Source organism: Cygnus atratus, chromosome 21 (assembly GCF_013377495.2).
Source record: "Cygnus atratus isolate AKBS03 ecotype Queensland, Australia chromosome 21, CAtr_DNAZoo_HiC_assembly, whole genome shotgun sequence".
In the NCBI taxonomy this organism is placed as follows: domain Eukaryota; kingdom Metazoa; phylum Chordata; class Aves; order Anseriformes; family Anatidae; genus Cygnus; species Cygnus atratus.
The window spans coordinates 6,553,303-6,566,369 of NC_066382.1; the positions used below are offsets into that span (position 1 = coordinate 6,553,303).

Sequence of the window (13,067 nt, forward strand, 5' to 3'; positions counted from 1 at the left end):
CCAAGATCGCCCATGGAGAGGAAGATGCCACACGCAGGAGTGTGGGAAGCCACCCAGAGGTGTCCGTCCCCTGACAGAGGTGCGTCCGGTGTGCAGGGGTGTGTGTGTGTGAGCGTGTGTGCGTGCAGGTGCCAGCCAGACTTTTACCTGCTGCACTGGTATGCACAGAGAAGGATGCAGAAATGCTGATTCGGAGGAGGTGGGGCTGGAGGGGAGAGGAGGAGATGAAATGAAATGAAATGAAATGAAATAATGAAATGAAATGAAATAATGAAATGAAACAAAATCCTAGTGGAAACAGGGATCTGGTCTAAACTCCAGGAAGTGGCAGCCAGAGTTTCCCTCTCTGCCAGCACCGTGCTCTGCCTCCCCTTGGCCGCTGCTTCTGCTAACGTGGGAGCCCCCCACGCTGTCTTTGCAGGTAGACAGCAATCTGCAGCTAAGCCCAGCAGGCAACGCCGAGCACGAGGTTCCATCCCCTGTGTCGGCTGATAAGAGCTGAATTTTGCACAGCCAGATAAATAGCAACAAAACCTGCATTCAGTAGCTCACAGTTGCCTTCTCAGAAAGCAGCCAGAGGCATGCAAAGGACTTGCTGGCTGGTTTTCTAGCCATGCGCAGCCAGGGAGGGATGCCAAGGGAAAAAAGGGCTGCACCCTCGCTCAGACAGCCAGGGGTCTTGCCCCTCCACTCCGGGGTTTTTTTGGGCTCAGTCTTTGCAGGGGCAACCCTGGGTAAACCCTGGGCAGCTTGCCCTTTGGCAGGCGGGAGGCAAAAGGTCAGAGGACCCAGCATGACCCACTGGCTTCTCCGTCCCTTCTCCTCATTCAGAAGACATGCAGGGAAGGAACAGAAATGTCTCTTTACCAAGATCTCCTTTTCTAATCCCTTTTCCAACAAGTTTTTCTTTCTTTTCCTAGGAGATGAATGGGTGATTCTGGCCTGGAAACCATCTCTGAGCAAGGGACAGGGGAGACACAAAGTGGGGTTCACCTCTGTTTGTGAGTACAGCCCATGCTCAGCCCATGGCTCCCCCAGGGTCTCTGCCAATCCAAAGCTGGAGCATCTGATACAGGACTGGAGGCTGCACTGGGAGGCCTCTAGGGCATCCTAGAGGACACTGGGTGTCACTGGGAGGCTTCCAGAGGGAGCTAGAGGGCAGTGTGTAGCCCTGGTGGAAATGAGGAGGATCTAGAGAGGAGCGGAGGGCCACTGGAGGCCTCCAGTGTGCCTGAGAGTGCACTAGAGAGCCCTGCGAGGCCTCCAGAGACCAGTAGATAAGAGGAAGGGTCCCTGGGAATCACAGAATCATAGAATGTTAGGGATTGGAAGGGACTTTGAAAGATCATCTAGTCCAATCCTTAGGAACACCTAGATCAGGTCATACAGGGACGTGTCCAGGAGGGTTTTGAATGAGTCCCTCTTGTGCTGGGGAGCCCAGAACTGGGCACAATGCTCCAGGTGTGGACTCACCAGGACTGAGTAGAGAAAGATGAGCCATGACATTACAACGCCCAGCTGTGGCTCTGTGCTGGTCCATGAAATTACACGGCCCTCCTGTGCCCCTGTGCCAGGCACTGATGTTTCTAAGCTCCAGTGGGACTCTTTGCTGCGTTGTAATGTCAAAAGGCCCTGCTGTGAGGCTGTGCTGGGCCATGACGTTACAATACCACACTGTGACTCTGTGCATGGCCGTGATGTTACACATCTGCACTGTGACTTGGTCCTTGGCCATGATATTACAATGCCCCACAGTGATTTTGTGCTCGGCCATGAGGCCGGAAGGCTCTGCTCTGACACTTTGCAAAGCCGTGATGATACAGTGCCCCACCGTGACTCTGTGCTGGGCCATGAAGTCACAAGGCCCTGTTGTGACACTATGCTGGACCATGATATTACAACACCATTCTCGTACTCTCTTCCAGGACACGATGTCCAAAGGCTCTGCTTTGACTCTTCTGGCTCACAGTGTTACACAGCCCCACTGTGAAGCTGTGGCTACTTCACAAGGCCCTGCGCCAATCCTCTGCAGATCCGTGGTGATACAACGCCCCGCTGTGGCTGTGTCAGGTCGTGATACGACAAAGCCGTGCTGAGACGCTGTTCAGAGGCATGATGTTACAGTAAGTACCCCATTGTGACACTTTGCTGGGCCTCCTGTCGGTCTGTGGCAGGCACTGATGTTACAAAGCCCCACTGTGACTCTACACCTTGTCGTGGTGTCACAGTACCACCCTGTGATGCTGTACTGGGCCGTGATGTTACAAGGCCCCACTGCGACTCTGTCCTCTGCCACCAAACTGTGACTCTGTGCCAGGGTACGAGGTCAGAAAGCCCCTCGTGTGGCACCGTACTGATTCGTGATGTTACAATGCTCAATTCTGTGCTGTTCTGGGAGGTCACAAGGCCCTGCTGTGACTCTGTGCCAGGACGTGACATTACAAGGCCCTGCTGTGATGGGCCGTGATGTTACAAGAACCTGCTGTGAGGTCTCAAGGCCCTTTTGTGACTTTCTGCTGGGCCATGATGTTACAATACTCTACTTTGTGCATGACCATGATGTTACAGCGACCCACTGTGATGTTGTCTTCAGCCATGATATTACAACACTGTCATGCAACTCTATGCCATGGCGTCATATCCAAAGGCTGTGACTCTTTGCCACTCCATGATTTTACAAAATCCCACTGTGAATTTGTGCTGGGAACTGAGGTCACAAAGCCCAGCTTTTACATTGTGTCAGGCTATGATTTTTTAATCATCCTCTATGACTCTTTGCCAAGCCTTGATGTCACAAGGCCCTTCTGTGACACTGTGCAGCACTATGATGTTACCTACTGTGATTCTGTGCTGTGCCATGCGGTCACAAGGCCCCGTTGTGACTTTCTTTTGAGCACTGATGTTACAAGGCCCTGTGGCGATTCAATGCCTGGCCATGGTGCTACAATACCATACTGTGACTGTGCACAGCCATGATGTTAAAAGACCCCACTGTGACTGTGCTCAGCCATAATACTACAGCACACCACTGGTGTGCCTGGGCTCAGAGCCCTTTGTCTTGGACACCATCTCCGTGGTGGAGGACGTGTTGCATCCCGCCTGGAGCCTGCCCTGCCTCCCTGTGCTGGCAATCTGCTCTGGGAGCCTGGCGGCGTGCCACGTCGTGCTCGTCTGGCAGCATTAGGGGTGCGTTGAGCACCATGGCTTCTCGCAAATTGCACCCATCCTACACCAGGGAAAGCTCAGGGCATCTCTCCTGAAGTAGTTTAGAGCCTGCCACGCATTCTGGAAGACTACATGCAAATGTCAGCCACGTGCTCTTAACTTCATGTGGTTCTTGGCTCCCTGTCTTTCAGTTTTTGCAGGGCTTGTGGCAGGGCTCTGAGTTATGTATTAATTATGGCTTGCTAAGCCTAGCCATAGGCCCTTGACATTTTTTTTTAAATATAAAACAATCAGATTTAAAAAGTGATCAGTCTTTAGAAAAAAAACAAACGAGATAAAGAACTATGGAGGAAGCACAATAGAGACCTGTAAGTTATTCCTGATCATAAAAGAGTTTAACACGAAAATATTATTTAGAGCCAACTCCATAAACACATTTACACTCTACTAAAGCTCTAAATGAGATTGTCGTTTATGTCTGAGCTGCTGCCAGTTTTCACTGAGGCCAGAAGGATTCCAAAAAGTCAGCCAGTTTCATGAAAAGTGAGACCAAATCTGCACTTGTTCTGCAGGTAAACGTTCCGTAAGACAACTTGTTTGACAGTGCAAGTATAAATAGATCTAAGCTCCTGAAGAGCAGGGAGTAGAAAGTACCCTCCCCAACCTGAGAGGTTATCGCATAATTTCCAGCTCTGGTGTTTCCGTGGAATTACTAGACTAGCCAAAGTTTGGTAGAGCATCACACAGAAATGGCTTAGACCCCCTGGAGACATGGCATTTTCTGGAACTCAGAACCCGAGAGATGTGTGCATACTGGAGTTACCCCTGCAAGGGATTCAAAAGTCAGGACCATCAGTGCACAGAACCCACTGATGACGTTACGAATGTGAGTGTGGGTGGAATCCTGATCACACATATTCAATATGCCAATATAATGGTCTTTGTGATTAGCAGTTCCTCAGTTAATCATCCTTCAGACATCTCCTAAGCCTGGGTCACCTTGCCCATTCCTCAATGTACTTCTTTTTTCTCTTTAGATGCCAACCTATTTGCCAGCAGAGCCTGCTGGGTGCTCTTCCACTGACGTCTGTGCTCATGACCCACTCTGCCATGGGTCAGTGATGCCCATGAAGTGCTGGGCTGTGAGTAACCCAGCACCTGTGACTGTGCAGCAGCATTTGGCCAGCTGTACCAGACACGTCCTCTGTACACAGAGCGGATCAGCCTGAGAAAACACTTGGGAAGAAAACTTTGGCAGTGGTTGTAACCCTGCAATCTGTGGGGTTTGTGGGGTTGAGAGTGCTGTGCCCTGGGCAGGAAATTCTTTAGATCAGTATTTGCCCTCTCACCTGTTGGGACACCATGGCCCCTTTGAGGCAGCCGAGGGCAAACCGAGCTGATCAATACATGGCTCCAATCAGGCTGATTGATAGGCCTTTAAACTGGATTTGAAGGGGGAAAGGGACAAAAGCAGGCCCACTGGTGGTAAGCTATGGGACTGCATGCCAATTTTTGAGGAACTGCATGGTAGTGAGGCCCTTCAGTCTGCCCCACAAGGGGCTGAGTTTAATGAAAGACATCTGAAGCATTTCTATTCATACACATGCCCTAGAAGGAAGCAGGGTCGAAAACAGCTGGTCAGTATTCAAGAATCACTTCCTCCAAGCTCAAGATTGGTGCATCCCTATGAGCAAGAAGGCAAGCAAAGGGGGCAGGAGGCCTGCATGGGCCAGCAGGGAGCTCCTGGCGAAGCTCAGACAGAAGGAAGTTTACAGCGTGTGGAAAAAGGGACAGGCCACTTGGGAGGAATATAGGGACACTGCCAGAGTATGCAGGGATGTGATAAGGAAGGCCAAGGCCCAGCTGGAATTGGATCTGGCAAGGGATATCAAGGACAACAAGAAAGGCTTCAAATACATCAGTAGGAAAAGGAAGACTGGGGAAAATGTCAGCCCGCTGCTGAATGGGGCAGGTGCCCTGGTGACAAAGGATGTGGAGAAGGCAGAGCTACTGAATGCCTTTTTTGCTTCAGTGTTTACTGCTAAGATCAGCCCTCAGGAATCTCAGACCCAAGAGACAAAGAGAGGAAGTCCAGAGAAAGGAGGTCTTTGTCTTGGTCAAAGAGGATCGGATCAGAGATCAGCTAAGCAAACTTGACATCCACAATGATGGGGAAATCCCTGATGACCGGAAAAAAGCAAATATTATTCCCATCTTCAAGGAGGGAAGTGACTGTAAAAAGGCCTAACCCTGACGTTGAGGACACTGGTCCATGGGTGAACCTCTGCACAGGGAGCACCACCATGCCAGGATCCTTCACAAGCCAGCCTTCTTTGCTGCACCTCCTTATCCAGAGCACTGCTCGCATTACTGCCACTTCCCGTGGCCTACTGAACCCTGCATTAGGTGTTTCTCGATTGCACAGAGCAGAGTCCAGCCTGCCTGCACACAGGCACCACCAGGGACAACGGCTTCATGCCTGGCATGGCACCTAGGTTTCTATTTCCTATTTCTATTAAGATGTACGATGTAGCAAAACACATCGCACCGTTACTTGGCTCCTGGCTTTATGCCCCATTCCCATCAAAAGGTTCATAACTTACTGCAGGGCAGTGTAACCATACCGGCATCTCAGCTAGAGAAAAGGCATCGATGTACCTGTAGCTCACTAGTGCAGGAGAATATTGGAGAGGTCAAGCTTGGAGGTAGCCTGGGCTGCAGTGATCATAGTAGTACAGAACAGGTAGTACAGGACAGGTAAAAAGTATAGTCAAAGCTATAAAACCCAGAAAGGTAAATGTTTGGCTGTTTAGGGTTTGAGTGTGTGGGATCCTTTGGGAAACTGCCCTCAGAGATAAAAGAGCAAATGATAGCTGGGAGATATTTAATGACATTTTTCTTAAGGTACAAGAGCTCTCGATTCTGACATGCAAGAAGTTGGAGAGGGGAGGCAGGAGACTAGCTTGGCTAAGTCAAGAGCTCTTAGCCAAGCTGAAACACAAAACCAAAATGAATAGGCAGTGGAAGCAGGGATGTTCCCCTGATAATGTTAAAGGGACATGGCCCAGAAGAGCAGAGAGGGGATCAGGAAAGCTGAGGCACAGCTGCAGGTGAATTTGGCTAGAGATGTAAAAAATAACAAGAAGGGTTTCTTTAACTACATAGGACAACAAAGGAAGATAAAAGAAACTGTACCCTCCATGATGAGTGAAATGGGAGGCCTGTCTACAACTGAGACGGAGAAGGCTGAGGTACTCAACAACTTTTTTGCCTCACTCTTCACCAGCAAGTGCTCTAGCCAAACTGCTCAATATTCACAGAGAGCATCGAGGTTGTTTGGCATGGAGAAGAGAAGGCTCTGGGGAGACCTTAGAGCGGCCTTCCTGTAACCAAAGGGAGCCTAAAGGAAAGATCGGGAGAGACAGTAGGAGGGCACCCCAGAAACCTGTAAAAACAGGGCCCAAGGGGACTGAGAAGCTCTCATTAGTAGTCCAGGTCTGCTTATTAGAGAATAAGAGAAAATAAATATCCATGTACTATTTCCATGTTTCTGGATAAGATTGAAAGTCACAGAGAAATAGATTTGTTGCATTGAAGCCTTTATCTTTAATGACAATCCCTGTAATGTGCGTGTTTTAATTAGGTGATGACACTGTATATCTGCTGATACTCAGGCACACCCTGCGTTCATGTGCTCCAGAGCATTGATCCCCTCTCAGTATTGGAGTCTCCAGAAGAACTGCGTGCTCAGCAATCAATTCAGAACTGACTGGCCGCTAATCAGTGCAAGAGATCAATTTCTTTAATTGTTTATTAATTTGCCTGCTTCCAAATCATAGAATCATAGAATCATTAAGGTTGGAAAAGACCTCCAAGATCATCTTTCCCCATACATTCCCCATATGGAGACTTAGGTTTGGTTGCTGTGTTAGAGCTAAGACCAGACTTTCCTATTTATGTGCTGTAGGCCGCAATGATTTTCCTGCCTGTCTTGGCCAGTTTCTGAAAGTGGGAGAGAGTCATAAACACCAGTATTTGTCTGGGTGTGACTGTCCTGCTCTGCCAAGGAGTAGATAACTGGTAGTCCACTGAAGGTTTATTGTATGCCTATAAGGAGTTTAGGTTAATGGATTACCAAGCCAGTGCTGTGTAAAGGCTTTATAAAGCTTATTTTTTTTGCACTGGGGAGATAGAGCTCTGACAACTAGAGCAAATCTGAGAGACACAAAGGAAGGACAGTGAAATACCAAAGCAAGAGAAAAGAAAATATATTCAGGTTAGGAGAGGCTACACTTTGCAGGTGCTATGGAAGGCTTTCTTTCCTTTACAGTCCTTATACTCCTTTCACTGGTACACAGCTCCCAGGGAGTCTATGTCCAGGTGAGTTTTCTGCTTTTTTTTTTTTTTTTTGCTTAGTATTGCAAGTTCAGTGATATATTGATATTATGAAGAGTTGTGGCTACAACAGGAATGTTGAACTAAATTAATAGAGCTGAATTTTTTCTTTTCTCTGGCTTGTTGTCTGACATCATGTCCCTGTTGCTCAGTTTTTCTGTCTGTAAAATGTTTCAGGTATTTCTAACCTCATGCTTCACCAGCTATATCACTGCTCGGAAATTCCTATCTGGGTATTCCCAGAGTTTTCTTTTGCAGATAAACCCGTTTGTTGTGAAGTTGCATGAACTGGGGAGAAAATGTTTTTTCTTGCCTGCTTGTAGGCAGGTAGTTCTTTCTGAAAATGACCTGCAGGCTTGGAGGAATAGTAATGGATAGATAAACTATTAGAGGAGGCTAATACAAAATACTCTAAAACACACTGCACCTGTGATTGATATTACACACAACATAGAAGTAGGTAGGTAGGTATCATCACTCTTGTCTGTTCATGGGAGTATGTTAGATCTATCTGCACTCATCCCTAGAAACAGTTTGGGAGATTGCAGTTTGATTGCATTGTAAATGACATTCTTGGAGTAACAAAAGGGCTAGTATTATTTAAACAATGGTTGATTCTCTTTATGTGTGCACAGTAGGTTTTGAAGGAGTGAAAAAAATAGTCTCCAACTTAATGAAAAGAAATAAATCAAATTTCCACTTGGAACTGTAGAAAATAACCAAATGAGAATAGCAGTTTCTGGTTGAGGTAAAAATGTAGAAAGTTCAGCTCTGAAGTTGTAGCTCCTCTTTGTAATTCAAATGCTTGTCTCATTAATCACTACATTTATATTTTCTCTGCCTCTTATGAGACATGAATATATATGTTCAGTGTTCTGTGCATGTGTGTTGCACTCTTTTCAGTTGGACTACTTAATTTCCCTAATGTCTGACTAACTCAGTGCACAAAGTTGGTTATGTACTTGTTTTCTGAAAACCTTTCCAAGACTTTTCTTCCCTTTCCCATAGTATGTCACAGAAAGCATTGATTTAACAAAATGTTTGCAAGCCACAAGCAAAGTTTATTGGACTTTGTGGAGTGCTTTTAAAGGCTGAATATCACTACCTGGACAGTTTCTTGCACAGCTCTTGAATTACTATGATGAAAATTGGAAGAGGATGGCTAGCTAATTGTGGAATAAAACCAGAAAAATTCAAGAAAACTAAAAAAACCAAACTAAAGCGCTGGCTTAGACTATTTCTGTGATAAAATCTTCTAGTTCAACAGAACAGCATGCACTGTTACCTTGGAGAGAAGATGCTGCTCAGACTGAGCTCTCTCTGATACACTTTTCTCTTCTGAGACGGTGTTGACGTTTTTGTTTGTTTGTTTTGTTTTGTTTTGTCACCAGGACATAAATGTATCTCATAAGTCTATCTCTCATAAAAGTTCATTCTTACTAAGCAGTGATAATAAGTAGGATAAATCCTGTGTGAAAGGATCGAATAAAGCTCACTTCATCCCTTTCTGCTTTCCCTGGAGCTGTTCTCATGGAAATCCTTTCTTTTTTGTTCTCTGTTTTGTGCTTTTAGAGTCTGCATCTGATAGCTGAATTTAGAGCTGTGTTCTACATAGTTAACTTTGCACAGGCAACCAGTCTGATAAACTATTCTGAGAAAAATCATAAATTGGAAGTAGAAAAGAGTTTAATTTGTTAAATAAATGCATGTCCTTGGTTGTTTTTTTTATTATTCTTTAACTGACACCCCTCCCTCCCCCTAAAAAAACACCACTCTCACACAATTGAACATCAAGCTAATGAGACTATGAAGCAAACAACAATATTTGATCTTATGCCATAGCAGGCTCAATTAACTTCATTTCTTTGAATATGTAGGTGTCACTTGATCATATTTCTGATTATTTCTTGTTCATTAAACATGAATAAAGCAAATGCTAAATAACAATTTGAAAATGCATATTCCTCTTTTAGACCAGACTGTGATTCTCTTCATACTTATACGGATTTTATGCACTTAACAATTGCAACATGTTCAATTTAAGTTTATTACCTCAACAGTGAGATTCTCTTGAAACTGTGAGGGAATGGTCGTTAACAGACGCACAAGATCAAGCAGTCTAAAACATGGAGTAATACTTCCTTATTGAAGAGTAATACTTACTCTTCGAGCCTCCCAAAGCTTTGGCATGATCTTTGAGTCAGAAGTGACGCGTTTCATTTTTCTCAGTAATTTGTGTTCCATAAATTGTATGGACGAGTTTTAAGTTCATGGAAACTTGCCACAGTATCTTGTGATGAGGAGGTTCAGCTCTTAACAATGTTAAATGTGAAGGAATTTTCTCTGTTTTGAGCATGCCACATGACAGCCAAGACTTGAAGTTCTCTACTAATGTATTAGAAGAAAGAGTGAACAAAATAAATCCCCATTCGCATGCATTCAGCTCATCATTTTGTAAATCTCTATGACATATTACCCAATCATTTCTTTTCTAGGCTGACGTTTCTCAGTCCATATCTTTCTACCTTAGCTTTTGTGGGTCTCTCTCACAAGAGTGAGAAATGCATTAATTGTGCCTCCATCCACTGAGATGCTTAACAAAAACCCTGACAAGCCAGCCAGGTCTCACTGCTGCTCTGAAGGGTGTATGTATTGAAGAGCTGATCTCTTTACTTTCACTGAGCACCAAATTTCTTTAAGCTTTGTTCCAACATTCCCTTTTCCCTGTAGTGTAGGTTTGTGGAGAGAGTTGACAGTTTAGCAGACTTCAGTTGAGATGGAATACATTTGCCTAAGGACTAACTCCCTGATGCCTTTTTTTTTGTTCTTTTTTTTTCTTTTTTTCTGATTCTGTCTACATAGGATGGCGACTTGAAATTCTCCCTTGAATCTGTGAAGAAGCTAAAGGAGCTCATGGATGAGAACAGAAGCATTAACCCTCGCATGGTGGCTTCAAAGACTACCTATTCTCCATGCAAAGAAAAAGATCTTCCTGAGGAGTTCCAAGCTGTGTGTAAAAGAGAAGATGCACCCATGATTTTCGAGAGGCTGAGTATGTAGTTCATATTGCATGATTTCCTTTTTTTAATCACATTTTTCAACCTCAAACATTGAAATTGTAGCAGCCAAAGAAACGTAATTACTGTTGTGTCACTTCTAAAGCAGCTGGAAGTCCATGCTACTTTTTGATTACCCCTTCTGCAAGGATACAAAACTGAGAGCCATCCCCATCAGAAAACTCCTATGGTGCTTAATTGTAGTCTGTGCAGATCACACTGTTGTAAACACAAAAAACACAAAAGTTTCTTCCAAGTAGCTGTTTATTTCTGGGTACCCTAAAAGAGGTGTGAGCTGTAGATGAGGCGAATTAGTCTTCAGCATTTTGTGTTTCCAAGGCACATGTAGTGATTCTTGAGCCAGCTGCTACATTTAAAAAAAAAAATTAAATAATTTTATTATGTTTTATTAACTTACTGTCCAATACAGTGGAAACCTTACAAAGAAATGCTACCAATATAACTAAAGCTGTGATTCTACAAGCCACTTTAGAGGAAAAAGATAGCATCCTCACCAGCCTCCCACAAGATGTTCTGCTGTTCTCTTGTTTCCACGTTACCATTGTTCTCCTGGTGATTTAAAGTTTGATCTCATTTTTTAAGCAAGATTTTCTCAAGAACTATTTTTTTCTTATGCCAACAATAACTTCAATGACATCGAAACTCATGGAACAGCAACAGAAAGGAATCTCTCAGCCACTTGATGTGTGGCTTTGCTCTCCAATGTATTGCTTTGCTATCCCACTGAAACACTCTATTTTCTCTCTAACAGGCACAGCTGTCAGAGAAGCTGATTTGTGTGAAATCTGTGCCAATGCTGCCTGCTCTGGTTGCTTTTGAAAAAGGATGAAGCAATCTGAAGAAGATGTGCCAAGTTTGTGCATTTGTGTTGCAAGATCACATACCCTCAAAAATCAATATTTAGTCTTCATCTCCACTGTAGTCAAACTGAAACTATTGCCTCATGTAGACATGCTAGGGGGAATCTTGAAGTAGTTAGATCAGATAACACCAACAGGGCAGTTTTGGCAACAAGAAGACAAAGCCTTATCTGAGATGCTGAGGAACCATCGGCTCACACTGAGTGGTGCCCTTTCTTGAGCTGACTGCTCTCCCTGAGCTGTGCCTCTGTCTACATGAGCTGTGTCACGCTTGACTGGAGTGAAAATTTCCTGGGTTCATTGTTTTGGCTTCCACTATTTTATCTGGATTGGAACATGATGGGTCAAACTGAGTAGTCTTCTCTAGCCCTTTTAATGTCTAAATCTACCTGTGACCTGCCTTCCCCTACACACATACACCTAGTGGCCAAGGTTTATAATCTTTTCCAGCACATACTATCCAATTGGTTGGATAAGTGCCTCTAGGTCTGCATGTGGTATGTGTATGTTTGTAACAGAACTGTAGCATGCAAATTGGGGACAAGTTATAAGTGTTCAGCTACACTTTCACACCCAGAAAATTCTCCATCTGTTACTTGTACTAATAGTTTATTGCCAATTTATGGAATAGAAGTGGACAAACACTATAGCTAATAACGTTTTCCTCATAGTTGTATAGAAGTTCCCTTCTTTCAATGGATTTTCCTGTTCGTTAAGCTCTATTTAGGAGACAGGAAGTCCAAACTGCAATGTTGGCAGCACTATGAAAGAAAAATATTGACTTGATGGGATTTATGTTTTTGTCATTTTGTTTTGTTGTGTGGTGTTTGTGTTTTTGGTGGCAATATTGTGAAGAAAGGGTCTGCCCATGTTTATATGCTACTGTACATGAAATAAAAGCTCGTGACAATTTTGTGGGGTTTTTGGGTGTTTTTATTTTTATTTATTTATTTATTTATTTTTTCTTCTTTGGTAGTCTGCCTACTTCCTCATCTCTTGTATAAGGTCTTTCATGTCTGGATCTCCACTAGAGTAAAAGATATGTTGTTAACATTGTCCTGAAGTTAAAACAATTTGCTATTCCATTTGTGTTCTTTATATGGATCATAGTAACATAAGACTACTTCAGAGTTTTTAAATTATTCCTTCTTAATATTAATTGTTAAGTCAATTTAGCCAGCAGGTTCTCAGAGGAATGTCAATGCTGTAAAGTTATACAATTATCATAGAATCATAGAATGGGTTGGGTTGGAAGGGTACTTAAAGACCATCTAGTTCCAACTCCCCCACCATAGGCAGGGATACCATCCACTAGATCAGGTTGGCCAAGGCCCCATACAACCTGACCTTGAACACCTCCAGGAATGGGGCCTACTTGACTACTGACTACTCCAGGACAAAATAATACTAATACTAATACTAATAATAAATCCAAGAGCTAATGCTGAGGAGAGAATCTTCTAGGAGTCTTTCTGCTGTCTTGAAATTGGAGCCTTTGGGATTTCCTGACTTCTGAATCCTAAAGTAACTTTTTTGGATATAGAAAGGTGACTTCTCATTTTCTGTTAAA

At 44.1% G+C, this 13,067-nt stretch overlaps 1 protein-coding gene across 1 annotated transcript; it reads left to right on the plus strand.

Annotated features, from left to right (window-relative positions):
* Positions 1–7,470: 7,470 nt before the first annotated feature.
* Positions 7,471–11,456, plus strand: LOC118253373 (guanylin-like). Its single transcript, XM_035557657.1, has 3 exons — positions 7,471–7,545; positions 10,423–10,612; positions 11,389–11,456. The coding sequence occupies exons 1-3, from the start codon at positions 7,471–7,473 to the stop codon at positions 11,454–11,456; spliced, it is 333 nt and encodes a 110-aa protein (XP_035413550.1).
* Positions 11,457–13,067: the final 1,611 nt, after the last annotated feature.